General features: G+C 35.6%; 1 protein-coding gene across 2 annotated transcripts in view; it reads right to left on the bottom strand.

Moving 5' to 3' along the window:
• The window catches only part of srgap3 (SLIT-ROBO Rho GTPase activating protein 3), an 87,477-nt gene extending 64,665 nt beyond the window's left edge, over positions 1 to 22,812 (bottom strand). For both annotated transcript variants that reach the window (XM_058778428.1, XM_058778429.1), the window contains exons 1-2: positions 22,243 to 22,812; positions 1,529 to 1,706 (exon numbers count right to left, since the gene is read on the bottom strand). In XM_058778428.1, the coding sequence (XP_058634411.1) occupies positions 1,529 to 1,706; positions 22,243 to 22,309 (245 nt within the window). In that variant the 5' untranslated portion in view covers positions 22,310 to 22,812. The remainder of the gene's footprint in view (positions 1 to 1,528; positions 1,707 to 22,242) is intronic.
• Between the last annotated feature and the right edge of the window lie 2,647 nt (positions 22,813 to 25,459).

The raw sequence follows: 25,459 nt of genomic DNA, 5'->3' as shown, positions 1-25,459 counted from the left end.
GCAATACACTCACAAAACAAACCTACCAACAGTACATTCGGCAGTACATTCGTAAAGGATTTTCACCTCTTAAAATTGATAGATTCACTTTTGTCCCATTCCCAGAAAAAGATTTCTTTAGCCATATTAGAGCTAGCATTGGTAAGGGCCTTTATTTTTCACAGCCCACTATGACCAATTGAGGTCTTGTTAGCAGAAGTTTTACTGCAGAGACAGAATCCAATGTTGGCTTGGTGCCACATGAGCTAATAATCACCCACTGATCTCATGCACACAAGTGAAAACAGTAGCTTTACACTGCATTACTGAAATGTTTTTACAACATAAAAATACTATATAAATTAGTTACTATAGCCATTATGGTCAACTGAATCAACATATGTTTTCTATAAAATGCTGTTCATTCTGCATAGACTTAAAGGGATAGTTCCCACAAATTCTGTTATCATTCTATGGAACACAAAAGAAAATATTTTGTACAATGTTTCAACTGTTTTTGTCCAAATGATGAAAGTCAACGGAGTCCAAAATAATACTAGACACCACTGACATTTTGCAATATTATTTTGTGTTGCATAGAAGATTTATAGGTTTGGAACAACATGAGCATAAGTAAATGATGGAACTTACATTTTTGGATGAACTATCCCTTTAAATTTGAAAGAGCAAGAGGTTTGTCTGATAAGGAGAGTTGCACAGGTAGTTGGGTTAGCAAAGGGTCAATTAGTCTAGAAATTGGAGGAATTAACTGGCTATCCTGGAATAGCATGAATCAAAAGTAAGTTTTCTTTTGAGGGAACACTTCATTCAGAAGGCTATTTAATTTAAATGAACAGCCAAAGATAACATCCTAATGCGTAAAACGCTACGGGCATTTAACAACTTCTTAAAACTTTGTGGAAAGTAGGGAACGAGGAGCAACCCTTGTCTGAAGGATGATTATATCCAGCAGCAGGAGAGAGATTTCAAATTCACCAGCAGCTATTTCTGCTCTGATAGAAGGAGCACTGAGACAAATGGTGAAACAGACGGAGAAATGAAGAGGAGACATAATCTGGCATCCACAATTAAAGGAACAGTTCACCAAAAACTGAGAGTCCTGTCATCATGTACTTACAATCATGTTTGAAATCTGTATGTTGCCATTTTTTCCATCAGGCACCAAATGGGCATTTTTTTTGTAGAAATCTAAGCAGCAATTTTTAATACAACATGGTGTATTAAAGTGACATGGTGACCACAACTTTCAAGCCCAAAAAAGACCAAAATTCTTCATAGAAGTATCACAGAAGTAGTTCAAACTACTTGTCTGCTACATTCTGAAGCCATACAATATATTTATGTGAGAAACAGGTTGAAATTTAAGTCATTTTTTTACTAATAACGGCTGAAGTGTTTTTTGGCAAAAGCTGTTAAAAGTTTTATCAGGCATTTCTACTTTTGTGTAGAGGGGATATAATAAGTGAATGACAGAATTTGTATTTTTTGGGTTAACTATTCACACTTGCACACATCAATAAAGCCTTACCTTGGGCCGCGAATCTTTGATGAGAACCTTTCAGCCAGTTTCTCCAGACTGCGAGAATACTCCAGTTGAATCTCGGCTTTGCGCCGAAAAAACTCCTGCAGGTCCTGCAACAGCTGGATCCGAGCCTCTGATTGCTGCTCCAGGCACTTGAACTGCTCCACCAACTGATTACGGATCTCTGAGCAACAGAGTACACATAAACACATTAGTTTGACTCAGCACAATTCTGGACAAATGCATATACAAAGCTAGTTAGATTCAGATGTACTTTCTCTTCACAAATAGGCCGAAACCACAATTTAATCCATACAGCTACTGACTAAAGAATTTCCATGATTATTCCAGTCATTTTTGACTACTGGTTACAAATTTTGGGAGAGCTTTTGTATTCCTTACACACATGGAACAATCATTTAAGTTGCTCGCAAAACGTAGCAGTGTGTGCGTGGCCAGAACATATTCCATCATCCCAGAGTATATCCATCCAATTTAGATACAAAGGAAAAACAATCTACCACTTAATAGGAAATCTGCATGCAAACTGGTAAAGGGAAATGGAGAAATATATATTTAGCACATTAAATCAGATCCTTGTGCTGCATGTGTTATTGAACTGACATGCTGTTCCCTCAGTTCTGAGAGAAAGAAAATCAAGAATTATACTAACACAACAGCAAAGAACAAGTAGGTTGTACAGTAAGTCGCATCCCTCGGGCAGCCAGTTTTTACAGTACTAAAGAGAAGCTTCTTTCATGTGTCATTTCAAAGAGGCCTCTATTGCTTCAAAGACTTCCTTTGAGGGAATATTTCATTATTTGAATTCCCGGCGCTAAGGTTAACAGAACAATTAGACAACAAAACTTTAGCTTGATGAAGTAAATCAAGCCTGACACAGAGAAAGCTTGAAATCAAACACAACGTTAAGGTAGACAGCTTTATTGGAAATAAAATAAATCCACTGCAATATTGATTGACTTGAGTAAAGCTGCTCCGGTCGAGAATTGTGATCTGCTGCTAACACGCAGCTAAACATCAGCGCTAACCCAGTCAAGTTGTCAAGTGTGTCAAATAACTGCTTTCTGCAGGCTTTTTCATATATACAACAACACTTCTGAGCTACAAGAGAAGAATTAAACATTACGTTCAACAGCAAAGACTGGTGTTGAAATGGGAGGGCGTTCTCTTTTCCTGTGATATTGTGCTGCGATGGTGAGCCACAGTGGAGCATTACAATCTTCGGTTAACCACCGAACCTGGATCTACCTTTAGAAGTGAGACTACCGCCTGCTGGCACTATTTGTGGTAAAACCCATGTGGGCCCTATTTAGAGGTAGCTTACATACTAAAGAAAAAACTCTAGCGTGTTGACACTGTTCTCACAGACTCCCTGAAAACTTCTGCTTTTCCTGTTTTTCATTCTTTCTCACTACAGTTTTTCTCAGCGTGCATTCGTGTGACAAAACAAGAGAGCCTAGAGGAAAGCCCCAGAAACATCTGACACCGTTTCGCATGAATGGCAGGCAGGACTTTTTTGAAAATACTCTCATAAAAGGAGCGGGTTTAAAAACCTGCAGCAGTGCGAGAGCTGAAAAATAGGTCATGTTGTAAGAGAGCTTCTCGCGGAGACCCTGAGCAATCACAAAATTATTCACAAGAAAGAGGATTCCAAGTGCGCTGTGGCTTCACTTGATGTCTGGAACTCATAGCTGCTCTTGGAGGAGGAATGCTGTGAATTTTGGCCTGATGTCCCTTCAGCCCCTGTATAACTCTGTAAACTGGTTACTTTAGTAGTACAGAATTACTTAACAGAAGGATTTCTCCGGAATACCCTCATCTGATTAGACCGAACTCTGTCTCAACCCCTGCTTGTGGATAGACTCAGCAAATAGCTAAACGATTGTGTCACACGATGGTCGACGCACCACTGAATTACACTTTAAAATCAAACACACGGGTTAAGACCATCTGATTTCAATGAAAATAAATTGCCTGTCTCTCACATTAGCAAGCCGTGATGACTAAGCCATCTGAATAAATAGAGATGATGGATCCCTATTATAGAGCATATGAAAAGTAGGGTCAAGAGCCAAAAATACACAAAAGATCATCTAATTATACAGGCAACTAGCTTAACCTTTAATTTAAAGGGTTTCTAACAGATACTATCTATCAAGATACTATCAATTATCTTATACTATAATTATCAATTATCTTATATACTGTGCGTCGTTTGCTTCCCCTCCCCCCAAACCATTGCCATCTGAGCCTTGGGTCCGTTTGTCTATATGGAGGAACTTGAAATAGAGTGTTATAGAGATTCCTGAAACGTTCTTTGTAATTAAATCTCACAAAACAGTAGGTGTTGGTCTAGAACTGTGGTTCTCAAATTGTGGTCTCCAGAAACCCTGGTGGTCTGTACAAATCTGTCATGTTAACCAAGGCTGCATTAATTTGATCAAAAATACAGTAAAATGGTAATGTTATGAAATACAGTTTCATATTTTCCTATTTTAATGCATTTTAAAATGTTATTTATTTCTGTGGTGGCAATTTTCTGAATTTTCTTTACTGTCACTTTTGATCAGTTTAATGCATCCTTGCTGAACAAGATCATTAATAAAAAAAAATATTTGAGCAGAAACTTTTTAACAGCAGTGTTGGAAAAAGAGTAATCAACTCAATTAATTAACTGACTGCGTAACATAATTTGTGGTAAAGTTTTTTTAATTGGCTCGTTTCAAAAATGTAACTCTGTACATTAGTGTTTAGTCTCAGTTGGAGAACAGTCGAAATCTCATTTCAATGAAATAAGAACAAAACAGCAGTCTGGAAAAATGAGGGATAATTTGTACACCACTTAAAACTGCAGGTAATTTGTTCTGAAGTAGTTTGTATTTTCTCCAAGATTTGAGGAGTTATGTGATCCAGAATCTTGCTCCCTAGATTTTTGCAGAATGTGAACACCCACCGCTCACAGTTCATTCAATCTGTTCGTTTATTAAATATCATGGCTAATTTGATAATGCTTTCAGCTGCCATCAAGACTGCAGTTTCCTGAGCTCTGTTTAACACATTTTACCACGCTGAAATCCATTCAGCAGTTTTTCTCCAAAAATCAGCACAGAAAATGTTAAAAAGGTCTGCAGAATCCATCTGGGAACAATAAAACTGTCTGAACAGCACAACAAGATTTTTCAAGTTTCTGAAGAAAATGTGAGTAGTGTTTTCTCATGCATATGCAAGAGTCCCACATTTAATGGTTTAGCACATTGCAATGCAGTTTCTAGGTTGTTCTAGCAACCATCTAGAAGACCCTATGAGACACTTAAAAGATTCAAACGATTCCACCCACATTAATATCATATCCTGCTCCATAGATCAATGCTGTTTTTCCCATTTTAAAGTCTCACTTAGAAAAGCAGCAGCACAATCTTAAAACCGTAAAGTTAGGCCAAGTTTTGTTGTGCTTATGAGAAACTTTTCAAAATACAGCATCATCTGACAAAACCCTCACAGTCTCAACAAGCTAAATTCTTCCACGCACCATTTGTACAAGAGTTCATTCAATTCACTTCTTTACAATGGTGAATTGAAGACTCAGGCCCTTTTCAAGCAAAATAAATCAATACCAAATGGTTCCACCAAGCAATAAGCACTTAGAGTTTTACTGCAACACAATACCAGTGACGTGGACTTTATATGACACTGAAAGCTCTCCGTTCTCTGGTCTTTGCATGTATAATGCACTTATATTCCCAGACAAGCCCGTCTTTGAGTCTCTGCTGCCTTCTAACCCTCACTGTCTCCAAATCATTCCACTAGTGGATTTGTGTATTATTAGATTCGATTAAAGAGTTTCTATCTTTTTATCGTGGGTGCTACTCATCCATAGATCTCTCAGTCTCTCGCTCATTAAACACATTAATAATCCTCTTCAGATACACAGTGACTCAGACGCTGTTGTGTCAGTGAGACACTCTCTGTGCTGGAAAAGGGCAAACACTGGCCTTGGACAAAGAGAGGAGTGAAATGTAGTCACAGGAAATATTTCAGATGATAGAAAAGGGTGTTGTTTACCGATTGTCTGTCACTGTCTTCTAAAAAGCATGTGAAGGCATGATTCATTGGTATAGGCTACTTCTAAAACATTAAAAGGATAGTTCTCCCAAAATTGACATTTTTGTCATCATTTACTCGCCCTCATGCTGTTCCAAACCTATATGAGTTTCTTTCTTGTGCTGAACACAAAAGAAGATATTTTGAAGAATGTCGGTAACCAAACAGTGGCTGGTTGCCATTGACTTCCATAGTATTCAACTTTCTGGTTACCAACATTGTTCAAAATATCTTCTTTCTTTTCTTCGGTCTTCAAAGCTTCAAAGTATACTCAACCACAGATGAGCATGGATGAACTAGTCCGTTTTTGTAATCTTAAAAACTAAATTGAATAACTTTTTCCGCTGACATCACTTAGACCATCCAGGGGTGCGTTTCCCAAAAACAACTATGGTCACAAGTTCCGTCGTTACCAATAGAGTTCAATGGAACTAACGACCATAGTTAGCTAATGATGCTTTTGGGAAACGCACCCCAGGTTATTAGATAGATAATGCCAACAAACATGCATTTAGGAACTGTTCTCCATCCAGCCACCTGTTTCACTATAGGAAATATATCACATTATTAAAGTAAAATGGATTGCTACGCATCTAAACTCAATGTCTGATTTTCAATGTTTCTTTAATTAAACATTTTTTGTTCCCGATTTTTAATATCACAGCATAGCATTACCACAGTGTGTCACAGACTCACAGCATCATTTTGGTCTTAAAATGTTATAAAGTCTTCTCTGAGGTTAATATATTTCAAGAACATCTGACTCATAACCGAGGGCACAGCCCATTTAAATAATTCATTTAAGCAAAGACACCTTGGAAAATCTGTAATCCATATTATTCAGCAATTTTCCACCAATGCATTATACATGTAGCTTGTAGCAAGCAGTGGCTGGCTGAATCAGCATCTTTTCTAGTCACTGCTAACTGCTTACCAATAGGAGTCCAAACACAGAATGTATGAGTTATGCAGGGGTCATTTTCAAACAATATTTAAATCTTTGACGTGTTCTCTTTCCCTTCCCCATTCCCTTTCTTTCTCTCTCGCTCCACCTCTCAGCACCCCTTTTCTCCAGCCATCTGTACAGCAAGTCCACTGCAGCAGTTTTGCAGAATTCACACCGAAGGTTACATAACACACACCGCAGGCAATTAACTTCAAACTGAATCTGATAAAGCCCCCCATCGGTTCTATTAATTCCCTATTCATTAATGACAGCAAACCTGACCTTATGAGCCCATTAGTTAACTTATTAACCCAATATAAGAAAAGGTGAGACCAGACATATGGTGCAAGATATGGATCTTTCTTGTGGAAAAGGTCCAGCACTCTAGAGAACAGAACTATGGGTGACATTTGAGCTTTAAACCTTCTTGGACTTCGCAGTCCATCATCAGCCAAACAGAACTCTTAGAGTCGCTTTAAAAGGCCACAGATTTATGTTTATATGTTTATAATGGACTGATATACATTATATTCGGCTGCCATGATGGCATTTATATGATTACATTTGACCCATAATGCTTCAAATCATTTATGTGGCATCATTCTCCAGAGCAAACAGCCTTTGATGGGTGGTTATATGAGGGCAGACAGCTAGATCATAGCTATCCTGTTATCATGGAGTACAGAATCAGAAACTCAAGTACAATGCAAAAAAAGCTAATATGAAAGCTAATATTTTATATATACTGTATATATATATATATATATATATATATATATATATATATATATATATGGGTCATTGACGTATAAGGATTTTCGACAGGCCAATTTTAAAATACAAAAAATAATAATATCTACTGTAACTGTTCAAACATTAAGAATGTCGTGTACACATAAATTAATATTAAAATTTTAAATTAAGTGATTTTAGTGATGATTTTTCATCTAGATGAATTGGCCGTAGCCTTAAAAAATGTCATGTGGCGCAACTATGATTTATATTAAAATTAAATAATTTCTTTAACATGCTTATAACATTTTTTTTAAATGTTCTCAGTAATTAAAGTGTTTAGAAACAAAGTATTTGCATTTAATTTGAGCTTTTGTAAATAATGATCTCTTATTTTTGTTCTATAATTTCAGAGTTGCCTTCTTAAATGTAATTAACAGACTTATTTTTCCTGCAAATTGCATAAAACTGATAAAAATGTTTTAAAAATACCATTCACTTAAGCATACTGTAGCAGTGATTCATATTTCAACCACAGAAATTAGATATTTTATTTTATTTTAATACAGTTATTGCTATTATTGGTCGCACCACATGATGAGTGGTCGCTCCAAATGACAAAAATACCTTATATCATTAAAAATCTAGTTTAGACATTCCAGTAGCACGTGGAATTAACTGCAGGCATTTCTTTAGCCCCAGTTATTTCTGTACTTTGCTCAATATTGGCAGCTCAATTGACCCTTTCTCTGGGAGTTTGATTAACAGGCAGTCTGACATATTATAAAGCAGACAAACAATCCAGACAGGAGAGTAAATTAATGTCGGTGGACTTGAACTTGAAAAATGGTGTGTATTGACATCTTTTCACGGTTGAAACAAGATACCTTCTGATGTTCATTCATGTTTATTTCATGCTATGTTTATATAGTAAACATGAAGAGATGATCGGTTCATGTGCTGCTTGAACTGAGGCGCTACAGCGATCTGTCACGACACGTTAAAGAGCCACAAAACAGTATTTGTTGTTTGAATTTCTTTTAAAAAATGAAACATTTGAACACTGAGACTTTGTTTCATACTAAAAGTAAGCAGCTCTGTCTTGTCTGTCAGTGTCCTCTTTCCTCTGTGATGTATTTTTCAATACATGAGAACATGATGTGTGGCATAAAAGTGCCATGGTTTGTCGGACGTAGCAACAGTAACTAAGGGGGGTGGGTCTATGCGAAAAGTCAATTTAGAGTAGGGGGAGGTTGCTGGCTCAGGTTCTGAGATGACAACATGAACATCTTTCTTATAGTAGAAAATGACTTGTGGAGTTTGTGCTTGACTGCAGGGTCAGAATTAACATGCTGCCTATGGTGGGTGTTTATTTTACTTTGCTTGGAAGTATAACCTGGTAGAATAGATTAAAATAGTTATTAATAAATAAATAATAAATTACTAATAAATGCCTAATTACCAAACTAAAATTACATGCTCTGAATTTTTTTTTTTGCATTTTTTGGCATATTGTACAAAGATTAAACATAAACAGTCTGAAATTAAACAAATAGCATGAAAATATATTCCAAATTATACTAAAAGTATTTTATGTATATAAACCATCAATTGAATATAAAAGCAAAAAAAAAAAAACTGCCAATCTGGGACATATAGCTATAAAGGAAAACACTCTGCAGTGGTCACACCACATGATATTTTCAAATTCAATCGAAATTTACAAGCACAGAATTGGTCACCTAAACAAAACAAACTAGCTTCCCACAAAAGGTCACTATGAAATTTATAATGAAAATAAATAATTGCAGAAATAACTTATTATTCATTGTTTTTTTGAGGTCATACTACATGATATCCAAATGTGGTAACTACATACCAGCTGTTAAAAAGAAATTTTTTTTCCAAATTTGAAAGAGACTTACAAACCTGTCCTAATGCTTCCATGGGTCCTTGGCAAATTGGTATATGATACAAAGTCTTATCTTTGAATGGATTTCATCATAAAAGTCCCAAAATTGTCATTTTTTTGATGGTCGCACCACATGATATTTCATAAAATGGAAATCAGACAAAGTTTGTTTGTATATTATGACGGAAATATAAATACAAATGATTTGCAATTTTATACAGTATTACAAAACACTTTGGAAATTATGCCAAATAGTGCAGAAAATTAATCTGAATAAATTTAGGGTAATTTCAAAGATGTTTACAAAAGAAAAGTTATGGCCGGATGGTCGCACCACATGATATTTTGACACTTTGAATAACAGAAAAATTACAAATAACTAATGTTTTTTGAGTTCATACATGGGAGAGGCCCTTCACATATATGGCATCTTTTTTATGCATTTAAACCTATTTTTAACTGAAAAAATGCAATCGGACAGAAAATGTAGGCGTCACATCCTTGACCCATGTATATATATATATATATATATATAATAATCAGTGCATCTACATTATAGTTCAAATATTTGGGGCCGCTAAGACTTAAAATGTTTTTAAAAGAAGTCTCTTATGCTCACCAAGGATACATTTATTTAAAAAATATACAGTACAAACTGTAATATTGTGAAAGAAATTACAATCTGAATAGAATTTTAAAATATAAATTTATTCTTGTGATGTCAAAGCTAAATTTTCAGCATTATTACTCCAGTCTTTAGTGTCACATGATCCTTCAGAAATCACTCTAATATGTTGATTTGGTGCTCAAGAAACATTTCTTACTGTTATCAGTGTAGAAAGTTCAAAAGATCAGCATCAATTTGAATTAGAAATCTTTTGACTTTAGTGTCATTTTGGATCAATGTAATGCACCCTTGCTGAATAGTATTCATTTCTGTAAAATAATAAATACATAATATTTCTGACACCAAACTTTTGAATGGTATGTATCTAGAGAACATTGAATATATTCAAGATGTACAGACATTACAATTTTGGCTGATATTAATAAACCAATAATCATTTTCATAACAGATAAATGGCTGCAAATACAATTATATACTATTTTGTCTAAATAAATAAATAGTAATAATAATAAAATCAGTTGATAAGAGTAAAATCAGGCATCACAACATGAAAACATAATTCCTTTTTGAAGTATGAAAAACTAAAAAACACTTTATTGGGGACCAATTTTCACTTATTAACTATGACTTTTGCCTCAGTAAACTCCTAATTTGCTGCTTATTAACTTAGTAAGGTTGTTGTTGTTACGTTTAGGTTTGAATAAGGGATCTAAAATATGGTCACGCAGAATAAGGCATTAATATGTGCTCTATAAGTAACAATAAACAGCCACTAATATGCATGCTAATAAGCAAGTTAATAGTGAGAATTCATCCTTAAACTAAAGTGTTACCAAAGATTATGTTTAGCAGTAATATTAAACTGATAGATGGTGGCAAAAATAAAATGTTGATCAAATGTTGGAAGTTATTTCAAAATTATAAAATCACTCAATTTTATAACTCCTCATCAAAGCCAATTAGTCTCGCACATTCTTTAGATCGCCTGCCCTATTCAGAACATGAACGTGTGCAATTGTCTTCCTAACTCCACAAGGAAAGTCTATTTAACATCTGCACTCCACGGCTGATGCAGAGAGCCTGGGACATCAATTAACTGAAATTGGGTACATGAGACAATACTGCAGCAATATCGCTGTCCAGGAAGAGGATAATGTAATTCTGTCCTTTTTGTCCAAGCTGACAAATCCAAAACACACACTAAATACATGAACACACACAGAAACACACTCACGCACACAAACACACACACCAGCTTCCCATCTATTTAACGCATTGATTTCTCCTCCCTAGCTGAAGTATTACCATCAGCATGTTATATGATCTGGCTTCTTTAGAGAACTCGAGACATGTCCCTTTTAGAGCTGGGCCTTCAATCACAGCTGTCTCCATGCCAGTCCCACTCACAGAGAAAAAATGACTGTACACTGTCTCTACGGCAACGCATGGAGTATTCTCCCGGGAAAGGGTCTGAGGAGAGATGGAGGGCACCGAGATGTTGACACGTGCACATTTACACAAGGCAACATGACAAGACAATCATCTGACCTCTTTTGTTCCTGGCTACCTCTTGTGGGGCATCAATTTTTAGCCCTTTTCCCTCTGGCTATACAAAATGTCAAAATTGCAGAGCTCATTTGCAATTATGTCAGTTGCTGGTTAAGAGCATCTGGTAAAGACAAAGAACATGAACAACATTGGCCGTTCACACAAATCTAGATCCTTTTATGCTGGCTATAATGCAACGAATTCGAGAATTTTATTATTCAGTTAAAACTTTAATAACCAGGTATAAGGCGCTTCCTCTAATAAATGATTTTATAGCATGAGAACAGTAAACCAAGACAGGTTGTAAATACTGAATTACTCACACACGTCAGTACAATTCAATTCAATTCAATTCAACACATTCCTATTTGTTAACAGTGTTATTCAGAGGACTGTTATTTTAGTATCACTGAGATACTATAAAGTTTGTATTATTTTATATTATTTTTTATTTTTAGATTTTCCATTTTCATGTTTGTTTTTATCATTTGTAACATTTTTTTCCAATATATGTGACTATACAGCTTTTATTTTTAATTTTTTTATTTTTAGTTTCAACTGTCAATTAGCTGAAATAAATGTAAAACATATATCCTATTTTATGTCAATTAACATTAATTTTATTTAAAGTAATAAAAATGCTTTTTTTAATGATTTTTAGATTTAGTTAACTATAATAACCCTGATTCAGAGATGCCAAATAACCTCGTCATGGAAAACAATAGAGAAAATGCGATAAAAAAAAGACACATGGTATACATATACAAATAGATATACATATATACATACACATGAGGAAAATATGAGTTTTATTATGGTCCTAGTAACCAGAAATAGTAACCTCTTTGCTTTTGGTACCAGTGTAAATTAATGGTTTAAAACAGTAGTTTTCAACTGGTGAGCAGTGAGAAAGTTTAAAGAATAAAAAATTAAAACATAATTGTGTATAACTAAGATTTGAATTATTTTTTATATATTTCATTACAATTACTAATATTCAAATAATAATAAATATAAAAACAATCCATATCAAATCAAATGATGCAGATGCCAACATGAACTGGTTGCCCAAAACTAGTCAAGGTAAAAGAACATAAGACCCAAAATAAATTAAATGTAAATTCACTAGCATTTTGCTTCTGTACAGCAGAAAAAAAATCTGGAACCTGAAGCAAACCCCAGCTGAGACACTCTGGTTTAAATCATTCACTACAGTAAGGTCTGGACTAGGACAGAATGCCTATGTAGCATGACATGTGCTGCTAACAGGCAGTCTAGCACAGTGGGGCAGTTTCACCACAATGGAACGATTCAGGATACGTTTAATATGTTCTTCATAATGCAGACTACCTCAGAGATTCCAGAAAGCTGCAATTTAAAAATAGCCTCCTAGCTGCATCAGCCTGGCTTCATATTATCAACCTTTCTGCAAAAAGGAACAGAGAGGTCGATTCACAAATTGCCTTACAAAATGAGCTTGACAAAAAAATTCAGCAATGAACTTTAACTTAAACCGAAATGTGCTGCCATGTTGGTCGATAGATACATTTAAAAACTAAAACAGTCCAGTCAATAATGCTACTGAGGAGAAAGAGGAAAGCTGTAATTAAAATCAGTATCAGCAACACTGGGCATCAGCTACTTTTTAAGTGCCATGACATGCAACTCTGCTTTGGTTGACATTAACGAGCTCCAATTAATGATGCATATGTGCTGCTTGCCATTCATTACACAAGATTTTTTATATAGGCCTTATAAATGTCATAAGACTTACAAAGTACTTCTATGGGAAATCTTTGAGCTTGACAGAATGAATTGCCTTTCTCTTCAACAAAAACGCACCTTGGACATTTTGCTAAATATCCTCATTTTGTTTGAATCCCATGATCATATTTTCCTCCATCGAACACTAATGGCAATCAGTACATTTCGATTTTTGGGGTGATTTTTCCTGTGAACTGTTCGTTCAGCATTAAACACACTGAAATAAATAATGCCTTTCCTGCTATTTACTGTCATTTATTAATTATGCCCACTATCAATGTACACTTGGTGAAATGAGCTCTACTATGCAAATTGCCCATTAACCTTCTGGCATCATTTTTACTGTTGCCTTCCATGTACATTTTGATTACTTTTTTGCAGTACCAATGTGTTCATTCAATGGAAACCTAAAAATTAAAGTATAGTGAGTTGTCATACAATATAAAAAATACTTTGAGGCTCTAGATAAGCTTTGCTCCAAGAACTTTCTCCAAGGTCATCTGCCTGCAATGATAGGTTTTCTGTTAAACGGATTTCAACTGGAAGCTATAGATGGCCTTGAAGAAGACACAATCCCTGCAATTGGCTTTCTTCATTCTGAAGATCATCCAGACTGCAGTCTGCAGTAAGTCAATAGTGTCGATAGAGTCAGCAGGTGTCTGAATAGTGATGGTAAGCAGTCCGAAAGAAGTTCAGTCTGCCATTAAGAAACTTTCTTTTTTTTTTTTGACACAGGAAAACCAACTAAACATGAACCAAAGCCTAAAGGTGTTAAAACACTAGTCTAGTTTATTAATAGGGAAACTCAGATGACACAACTGACAAATATGCTTATTTATGCAGTACTATCTAGTCAGCTATAAACTAAAACAATTTACACAAGTAGCATCTGAGTTCCATTATATCTACCTTCAGGCTGTGTAGAGCTTATCAATGATCATTTGGAACCCTGTTTTCCAGCTAACAGAGTGATATAAAAGAGATACTGAGCTCCAGCCACTGCTGAGGTTTTAAAACACCGCCTGGCGCCAAGGACCCCTGCCAAAAACACAAACCACCTGCTCTCCCTTAACTCATGGAAAACGACAGAAGGAGAAACCAAAAAGACCTGAAAACAAAGCTCTGATCACATGACCAACACGATCAGTGGTTTAAAGGAGGAGTGAAAGAAGTAAATGAAAGAAAAAAAAAAACTTTCACTTGAGTTTCTTGTCATGAGGCTTGAGCTTTATCAATGCAATTATGAAAAGAAGGCCTGAATATGGTCATGCCAGACTCAGACTCAGACAGCACACCCACAGACCACCCACAATCTGTTCCCAACCATCTGATGCATACTGAACACAAAAATGGCAAGAACTGTCTGAAGATTTGCAATTTCATTTTGGATTGCTTTATGCAACTTTTTGGAGATGGAGTGCTTATAAGGTTAACACAATGTGCAAATCTTTGAAACATACTAAGATTTGTTGGCACTAGGCAGCAAACTAAATTTCCACAACTAGAATTGCATAATTGCACACTGTGTTTTCTAAGTTGCATTTTTAAATTAGTAACACAAATGTCCATTTTTTTCTTAAACCTGGGTGTGAACAGACATTGCTGTGCAGTTTGAACTGCATTTGAACTGCAGTTTTGAACACTTTTTTTCCTTTCCATACCACATCTATTACTGTAGTCTCAACTATTTTAGATAAACCATGAAAGGTACCTAAACAAAAGCAAACCATGGTTTTTCACTTTGTATGTACAGTATAAGTTTTTAAAAAATGCACTAGATTATATGTAAATAGTCCAAACTCTTAAAACTACAGTGTATCTCCTGCCATTCAAATTCTACACACATACTATAAAGAAACTTTATTAACAGTCGCGAAGCAAGTTTCAAACCAAATGTAGTACCTACTATACAGTATTCAGTATTCGATTTCAAATGTAGTGACTGGGACATATGCAAAATAAAACCACTACTAATAATGTCCTGTCCTGGGGTGTAACAGGGGGCATTTGGACAGTCCTGCCCCGCTTCTGAAAGAGGCAATGGGAAGCTGGCCGACCCTCACTGCCAAACCCTGACCCATTACATAACGCACTCACTGTACAGAAACTCTGATTATGACAAGACTGAAAAGGAGAGAGGACAAGCAGGAAACAGTCCTCATCCACCCTCCCCATCCTTCGATCCTCTGCGTGAGGGGAAAGACTAAAAAGTCTAATTCTACAGCTACAGCTATTTCTCCACTTGGAGCCTCTCTATTTAAATGCAAATAAAGCTGTGTGGCAGCTGAACAGCTTGGACGGAGGTGAGGTGCACAGCCCCCTGGTCCTTCTGGGGCCCTTAACCCGGAGCTCATCCGCTGGGTCTTAAAACTGTTTATTCATAAGCAACCAGCTGATCAGAAATTAAGTGTCTCAGACAATTTCTAAAAAAATAAATAAAAAGAGTAGTTGATCCACAATGTGTCCATCTCCTTTTTTAATCCATATTAAGATGTTTGGTTATAATTTGCTAAATGTATACATTAGGTCCCTGAAATTGTCACCATTTCCCGTTTTCAACATTTTAATCACCTTTTTTGTCTTCGCTAGATCATTTTAATTGCTCCTGCAGTGTGACGAATGAATTTTGAAGTACAAATATCCCAAAGTCCCTCAATTCAAAGGTCATAAAAGCTGTGATGAATAATAATTATAAAAGAAAAATTGTTTTAAAATTGCAGGACATATCAACTTTGCAACAGTATTTTATGTCAACTACCCATATACAATAAGAATACAATCAAATACTTTAAGAATATATTTTTGTCAGGTATCCTAAAAAAATTATTTTTATTATATTTTATTATACCATATTATTATTATTTATTTTATTATTATTATTAAATATACAAACATCATTTGAAAATAGATAAGAAATATCATATTAAATCATTTAATTGTAGATAGTAACTATTTAAAAAATAAGAATTTTTAGATATTATTAATCAGCCCTATAATATGAAACTAAATTAGGTTACAAAATGAAAGTCATTTTTCAAAAATAAATAAATAAATAAATACATACATACACCAGTTAGTGTTGTTTTTGTCCAGTGGACATCCTTGCACAAGGCTTTGATTGAATATTAGTTGCTATGGCAATAGTCACTGTCTGCTTGCATTGAGAGTGAATGGGAAGGGCATTCTGTGAATCACATAACTGCGGCACTAAGCAGCCCTGCACAAACTATTGAGTGGTGTGTTCGTCTGTGAGTGTGTTTGTGTGTGGTAGGACCATGAATCACTGCCGGCCACTCGGCCTGGACCACATTAACCTGTCATTTACATTCCTGCTGTGTGATGTATGGTCAAATGGAGTCTACAACTAAGCTCTGGAACAGGTAGACCAATTTACAAGCCTCATATGATGAAAAGAATTTAAAACAAAAGGGAAAGAAAAAAAGACACTCAGGCACAGATGTTTCCCAGTTGTGTTACAATAACAAGCCTAGGTGTACTAGTTTGTCTAAAGTTTTTCTTGTATTTCCGAAGCATTCAACGATCCCCTTTAAAGCATTGTCATCAAGTAATACAATTCAGAGAAACCATCAGTCAATCTTTGACTATTGTGTCATTTCTCATATCGTTTGAGCATCCTGCCATAACAAATCATACAGGGCTTATTAAGAGCAAACTGTCAACTAGCAATTCAACAACATGCATTTTTAACTCCTGAAAGAATCTAACACCTGAGGTTGTAGGACGAATCTTTCATTTTGTTTCCTTAGTAAAGAGGGTAACAAGCAAGTCACTTAGGTGAAGATAAAACTGTTTCATCAAGTTAAACCTGTTTTTTTTTAGTACATACCCCATTTTCTTTCAAACTGAGCTCTTTTGAATGACTAGAACAAAAAGAAGTCTGAGAAAACCTCAGACAAAGAGCTAAACATTAAACAAAAAACTGGTAGAACTTGTTGCATAGAATTTTCCACATACACAAGAAACCAGCTTGATTACATTTCAGAATATCATTTTCTTACATAATTAAATTCCATAATATAGTTGCGTGTTGTGCTAGACTAAACTAGACTATGAGGTTTTTAAAAAAGTGTCTTTAATGATCAATAAATGCAAGGGTAAAAAAATAAAAATAAGAATAATAATTGGCTACAGTAAGACTAAAAAACTGTGCTGTGTAAAAACATGAAAAATTTAAACACTATACATGTACAATTATTGTAACATTTTCACTTCTTACTCATTTTATATCTCTGCTTTATAAATCACCCGAAGTAAATCTTCTAAGAGATTTTACAAGGAGCAAAATAGTCAAAACTGTTATTCCAAATCAGTATGATTTTCTTTTCTATGTATTACAAAAGTAGGTGTTTAGCAAAATATCCAAGCTGCTCTTTTTTCATTCAATAAAATAGACAGTAACCAGGGACTGTTAACTTGTGCAAATTGGTTCTTTGTGGTCACCATACACATGAGAACCAATAGCATTTGAAGTCACGGATGTTGAATCTGGCGTGAAGTATCTCAAGGCTCCAATTGTCTGCAAACATGAATGTGATTTTAGGATGAAAGATTTTCAGCAAATACATTCCACACAGAAAGCTCTTATGTGGCTTCGGAAGACTTGGATTATAGTGTGCAACAGCTATTTTCCTGATGCTTTTTCGCCGCTTTTTGTCCATTTTGGGGCTTAGAAGTCCAAATTACCATCCACTTTCCAAGAACAGCTAGAACCTCGGACATTCTGTCCTATCATCTCTTTGTGAAGAAAGAAAATCATACATAGTTGGAACAACAGCCTAAAATGATGGGGAAGAATTTTCATTTTGCGTGAATTATTCCTTTGAAGAGCCTTGTCAACACAGTTATTAATATTAATAATGTGTTGGGTCTAAACTTATTTTTCTATAGTGTGATCTTTGGTCTGGATGAGTGAAATAATTTGATTGTCAAATACATGTAAATAGCACATTTGACCCTCTTCTGTACTGATCTTGACAGCTTGAAAGGCTCCTGTGAATTTCAAAACATTAATTATGCAATTTGCATGTGCATGTGTCAGGGGCGCAATGCTTCTGTTTAATTAAGCAAGGTTCCACGTGGAAAACATGCATGAGCAGGGAGTAGGCGGGTTTATGCTAATTTACTCTCAGCTGCTCATAGGGATTGTTTATCATCTTAACAGGGGATTTCACCGGCATGCATATTATGCTGGTCTTTTGCGCAGTGATTGGTTTGCGATGGTTGGGTCTCTTTAGGGCCGTTTCAGGAAGCTCGTAATGAAATGCAGATTTAAATCACTTCTGTCACAGTGTGAGTTATTGCTACCTGGCTTGATTCATATGCTAGAGACGGAAGTCATCAGGATGATTTGGTGATTACTGTTCTGTTATTCACATGGTGATTTGACTGTGTAGTATGCATTGATGAGGGCTATAATTGGACTGAATATCACATCATGAAAGAACACTGAAATGTGTCGTTAGTATTTGCGGCCCTTGGGGTTACACAGGTTGAAAAAAATGAAAATTACATTATAATATACGCACTCTCATGTGATAAATTTCAGTCTTATTCACTAATCTGGATTAATAAAATAAATAAAAAATTATAACAATAACTATTTTGACTATATTTTAAAATGCTGTTTATTTCTGTGATGGCAAAGCTGAATTTTCATCAGCCATTACTAATATGCAATCATTCTATGCTGATTTGGTACTCAATTATTACTAGAATGTTTTCTGAAGGATCATGTGACACTGAAGACTGGAATAATGCAGTAATCTTTCAAAAGATTCACCCACAAAGTTTAACTCCATCTCTTTCTTTTTTACTCATTTTCTTTTTTGTACTTGATTTGGTTTTACCCTTCATCTTTTCAATCTTCATTCTTACATAATTCATTGTGCCTTCAATTATTCACAATATTTTTAAAAGTTGCTTAGCTGTTCCCAACCTCCTTTTCGTACATTATGTAGGGTGAAATGTTCTGTGATGATTATATATGCGGCCCTTCACCAGCTCACGTCTCTGAATTTCCACTTAACATGTTTTACATCACCACCGTTCTCTAGGGTTTACATCAACAGAGAGGTGCCAGACAGTAGGGCAGTTAGTGTTAATGGCTCCAGAGCTGTTGACAAATGGTACCATCTGAATATGTCACTATTGTTTCGCATTTAGTTTTATTAGTGAAAATGGTGATTTGAAAGTGGATATATGGAAATTTATAGTCTCATTTGCACCAAACACTTCACTGATTGTTACAAAGAAATGTAACATAAACTAGTTGACCACATCAAGACTATATTGCTATTGTTTTTTATCCATTCAATCTACTATGGCAAATTGCTGTGGTTACAGGAAATCAAAGGGTCGCCACCAGCAAACAGAGCTCCAACATGAGTCTGTGTCATGGGAGTCCATCTGGCATTAACAAGCCACTCTGTGTCATTCGTAGCTTGCTGCTCAAAAGGCTAATGATCGAAGATAAAGCTCATTACTATTCCAGACTACATCTCCCTTGTGTAACCACCAGATCTGGATTTGACAAAGACTGACTATGGTCTGTGACCTTCTGAATTTAAAGATCACTCAACTACATGCGTTACCAAAACCAAATACAGTACCAAACCAATACCTGGAGCAAAATGAAATGCTTCATAAAAATAATCTATAAAATGGAACATTTTGTGGATAATAATAATAGTAGTAATGTATTATAAAATACAATATAATATATAAAAAATGTTTACTAAATATGAACAATTATTTAATAAAAATATTTCAAATGTATTAAATTATATTGATTAATAATAATTATCACCATCATCATTACTATTAAATTAATATTCATTACTACAACTAATGTTAGCAAGTCCAGCTGGATTTATAGATATTCTGGCGTTTTCTAAATTCTTTGGTTCAATATATCTTCAGACGGGGGAAGGGCTGGTTCACATTTTAATGTTAATGGCATTTGTTCAAAAAGAGAGTGGCAGTATTATAGATCACAACAGTTATGTAAATCCAAAGTATAGGATGGGCCCCTCCGTGCTTTAGAGCCGTGTGGCCTTCTCAAACACTGAGGGGCAAGACTCTCTTTTAACAAAAGCTACTCAAGCGAGAATCACATCAGAGACGTTTAGTGTGAAGGGTTCCTTGAGTAGAGGAACAGACTTTGTAAATCCCACCAGATTCAGTGTGCATCACATTACACTTAATCCCAGCAATTCAGGACGGCCAGTTTTAAATGCTGAATATTAATAAAGCAAACTGGGAGAAATTACCAAACCCCGCTCTGCTGCATAAGCAAACTCATTTTAAATGGATGCGACTGGTAAAGTGTTTGTACTATTAACCATTAATAATTAATGACTATTCTCAGTTATTATTCACCCTTTTTCTGGGGTTTACAAATAATCCAGGAATTCGTTTCAATGGTCAGAGTCCTTTGAACCTTCACCGTCATTGTCAAGTAGCCAATCAATGAACTGCTTCTGCAACGCCCCATCAGACAAAATCTAGCTAGTTTCTAAACACTAAAAAAAGCTCAGTCTGACAAACAACAAATATACACTACAGACACTAAAATGCTTTGTGAATAGACACATTTAGTCAAAACACCAACTGTCATTCAAGTCCATTGAGGGGGAAAATATCTTGTAAACAGAGGGGTACAATATATAACATCTGTGCATCTTGTTCACAACAACAGAACACCAACTAAAACATCCTCACTTGATCACTAGAATATTTGTCTTTACATACATAGTGACTATATATAGATCTTTGTTTATTTCCCCTCAATACAAGATCTGCCAAAAAAGGTCCAGTAAACTGTAAACAAAGGAGAAGAATTAACCAAGCTCGCTGGTCGTCTTGAAGTTCCACCCATCTGTGCAGAGAGCGTGACACTACAATACACCATTCTACCCAGCAACAAAAACCCTCACCCAAGCTTCTCGTTTCCACCAAAGCACAAACACTTAATCTGCAGACCATTAAAATAGCTGGAATTTATGTGCAACAACGCATGAGTCACTGCAATAAAACACATTTGAATGTATCAAACCATTCCTGTGGCTGCACGACACCTTGTGTCAACAGAATCAAAGTTACTAATGTTGTTATCCTTGGACACATTTTTGACATGAGGAAGGGACAGATGGCTACAAAGCAGCAAGGACATCCCACCCAAATATTGCACAATGCAACTTCAGCCAAACAAACACAAAATCAAAGACTGGGGTAAGAACTGGCAGCAAGAAGGCAGAATGAGATGCAATCAGGTTTTTGATGCACAAATGCCAAACCATTATATGGACGTTATTGCGGTCCTGTTTATAAGACACAAGTATCTATGCCAATTGCTACTAGTAACATTACTTATCTCATTACGTATTACATATCTCATTACTAACCACTACTTTTACTCTTACTACTTTAGAGTAAAATCAAAAATGCTACAAATGAAATTCACACTAGTTTCTAACATGTGCTAGTGTGTAATAAATAAGTACCAGCAAAGTCAATACTAATAAATATCCAATACACTAATACTAAAAGAATAGTTACTAGCACGATTGACAACACAACTACTGGAACAATATACCGTACTAGTTGGAAGTGAATAGTTGATGTCAGAACCAAAGATGCAAAAATGTGTTACCAGTAGCCTAACAATGGACTAGTTACACATCTATGTTGGAATAGTTAGGTTATGTCTAGTAGCTAGCTAAAGAATAAGTAGTATGCAATGAAGAAAGTAACCTACTAACTGTGGCAACTAGCATCTAATAAATAAGGAATCGTTTAATAGATACTAGTTAAATTAAAAACATGGATGAGTACTGGAGACATAAAATAGCTACTAATTTTAATGAATAAACGTTACAGCGACTTAATGTTGCACACAATCGTGCAAAACAAAGTGATCTTTTTTTTATTTAGAGAAGCAGGTTATGAATCGGGTCGATATAAACATCTAAGTATCTCTCTACAGGCCAAGTGAAATGATGTTCATGTAAACTCCTCAGATCTATTCATTAAAAAGCAAGCATACAAACCTTTCACTTGCGTTTCATACTCCGCAATGATCTCCTTGTCCTTCTTGATCTTCGTCTGAGATGACATTTTTCTTGAGGTATAAATGTAGAATCCAGTGATATGTTGAGCCTTGCGCGCGAGCTCCAGACTCTCACAGTTTACAGCTTTACCCCCTTCTTCCTCACCAGTACCTATCAGAAGTGTCCTTCAATTTACATCTGCTGGTAATCCTGATACTTTCCCCTTCGGAAAGAAGCAGCACAAGGGCAGCTGGAAGCACCCCGGGCACACCTGCGCTTTCTCAGATACGATCCCTCGCGTTCAGAAGAGCTGCTGGGCTCGGGGAGAGGCTGCTCCTCCTTGCTCAAGATCTGCCATCTGAAGTGACTGAAGAAAATACAATTCCTGCCTACAAGAAGAGGTTTCGGTATGAACGATGCGGCGTTGCGTCTGTGCCCATGCCGTTTATGTGGTCCTCAGGTCCGCGTGCTCTGGAAGGAAGAGTTGGGAGATGGCATAATCTGAGCTCGATTGGGCTCCGTTGCATTAGAATCTCAGCGGCAAAGCAAAGAACAGAATAGCGCCCGAGCGTCGTATGAGACTCCTCCTATTGTCGAATTCACTCCCTCAACCAATCCAATCAGTTCCATATGCACCCCTCCCAGGGCACACACACAAACACACTCTCTCTCACACAGGGCGTTTCGTTTACACATCCATTCTTTAAAGCCAATGTGTTTAGCTCAAGGTATCATTTTCCTCAGAGGTATCAATGTGTTTGTTTTTTTGTCCCATTTCTCATAGCTATTAAATAAAATATGCTATAGCCTACAAACAATAGATTACATAAGGCTGTGGAGACTCAGACCAACACTTGACACAATTACCTTATAGTACACATGCATCACTGCCACAAATATCATTATTGCAAAATAAACCATGTCAGGGTGATCAAAGTGATCTTGTAGGCTATAAGCCTGAAGGAGTTTATTTTGCAATAACTAAGCAGACTGTACATTAATCTTATTGCTTACCAAACAAATAAATACATGGACATAACAATGATTTGAGTTATTACATTAAATAACTGTAACATTTTACTATGTGAAAGGAATGAGGAACCTGTTGAGGTTTATTTTAAAAATTGACCAGCTAACTGTATTTTATCCTACAGTTAAAATGCCACAGAGAGATGTAAGGTGACCAAAACCATACAGGAAACAGTTGCTGGATGGTCATTCAGAAATGTCATTTGAATACTGCAACTGACCAATCAAAATGCATCATAATGAGATGAATAAAAAAAATGAAAGGAAGAGATATTAGTCAGTCTCTACGTCACTATCACTACATAACATTGCATTTGTCAGTTTAGTCAGGAACATGGTTAAAAGGGTGGTAGTTACCTGGAAAACTGGGAATGGAGGCTCAAACCATGTCACTCACACACACATTCATCCCTGTCCTGTAATTCATGAGGAAAATGTCTAAAACCAAGGATGAATAACTGATGGTTGCATACAATCTTGTTTCAAAGAAAATAAGAAACAGCACAGATGTTCAATTCACACTCAAGTTTTTTTTTTTATTCTGTGGGTGTTTCATAATTAGTTTGATTTGCATAATATGGCAGGATGTGTTAAAGTGTGTATTAATTTAACATCCAATTTGTTTTGCATCTAAAACCTTGAGTGCTCAAGATGAATTTAGGATGTCCAAAACAAATGAGCATGTGACACGAGCTCTGTTCATTCAGGTGTCAGAGATGTTCAAAGATTTGATGTTCTGAGAACTGAGAAGGTGGCCTGACAGTTCCTGTCAGCGAGGTGTTTAAACCTGCGGTTTTAGAGACCCACATCATAGCTCTGTCATTGTGTCATTTTATCTGCAATCTTACAGTGCAGAAGAAAAGCTCTTAGTGAAATGGTTCGTGGTCTGAGTGACACTGCAAAACACCATAAGATGTGAGATTAGAATTCAATGACAAAATCAATAGCTAAATGGGCATCCGAGCTATCCTATACATTAACACAGCATTCTCACTAAAACACATGGTAAGAAATACAAGGACCTATATCTCACCTACTATGGTGTCATTTCTTTCACAAACAGCAGTGTCTGCAGTGTGCTGCATTACTTTGTGGTATATTTATAGATGTGGGTTGTGCATATCACTACCATACTGTTAACACTGTCACTGATCTGTTCCACACAAGCAAAAAAACTTTATAGAGTTTCTGTAACCAACCAGCACAAGCGTCTTGAGCAGTGTTTAATATACAAGACTTGACCTTTTCAAAGCGCACTTTCACAAGCTTACCTCAGGAATTTATAATGGGATATGCAAACAGAGGGGTGAAAGGATTACATTTCTGATGTGAAAACTGAATTTTTATAATTATGATATCCAGTCTTCAGGTGGACTTAATTATTGATCTTTGAATGATTCATAATCAATGCCACCATACGTTTGGACACAAGTTTGTTTTTAGAACCAGAACTGAATAGTAAATGCCTTTTAAATTCTAAATCAGTTTGATTGTTAGATTCAGTTAGATTGATAGATAACTAGAATGACAGACAGGTAGATTGAACGAACAATAGATAGAATAAACGATATAACAAACGATAGATAGCTACAATTAGAAAGACAGAAAGAAAGACAGATGATAGTTAAATAGACAAAGAATTAATTATAGAATGATAGAATGAACGATAGATATCTAGAACATAGACAAGAAGAAAGACAGAAATATAGATATATAATATACAACAGACAGACCAGCAGACAGACAGATACAACAAACAATGCTAGAACGATACACAGAACAAATGGCAGATTGCTAAAACGACAGGCAGACAGACAAACAGGTAGACTGAATGAATGATATACAGATCAAACAATATATTTACAGACAGAACGAATGACAGATAGCTAAAACAACAGATGGGTAGACTGAACAGTCGACAGAATGAACAAATGTTAGAACGATAGATAGATAGAACAATAAATAGAACGACAGAACGATAGATAGAACGATAGAACGATAGAACGATAGAACGATAGATAGATAGATAGATAGATAGATAGATAGATAGATAGATAGATAGATAGATAGATAGATAGATAGACTGAATGAAGTACAGAATGATAGATAGATAGATAGATAGATAGATAGATAGATAGATAGATAGATAGATAGATAGATAGATAGATAGATAGATAGATAGATAGAT

This window comes from Onychostoma macrolepis, chromosome 06 (assembly GCF_012432095.1).
Source record: "Onychostoma macrolepis isolate SWU-2019 chromosome 06, ASM1243209v1, whole genome shotgun sequence".
Classification (NCBI taxonomy): Eukaryota; Metazoa; Chordata; class Actinopteri; order Cypriniformes; family Cyprinidae; genus Onychostoma; species Onychostoma macrolepis.
This window is presented reverse-complemented; position numbering and strand designations above follow the sequence as displayed.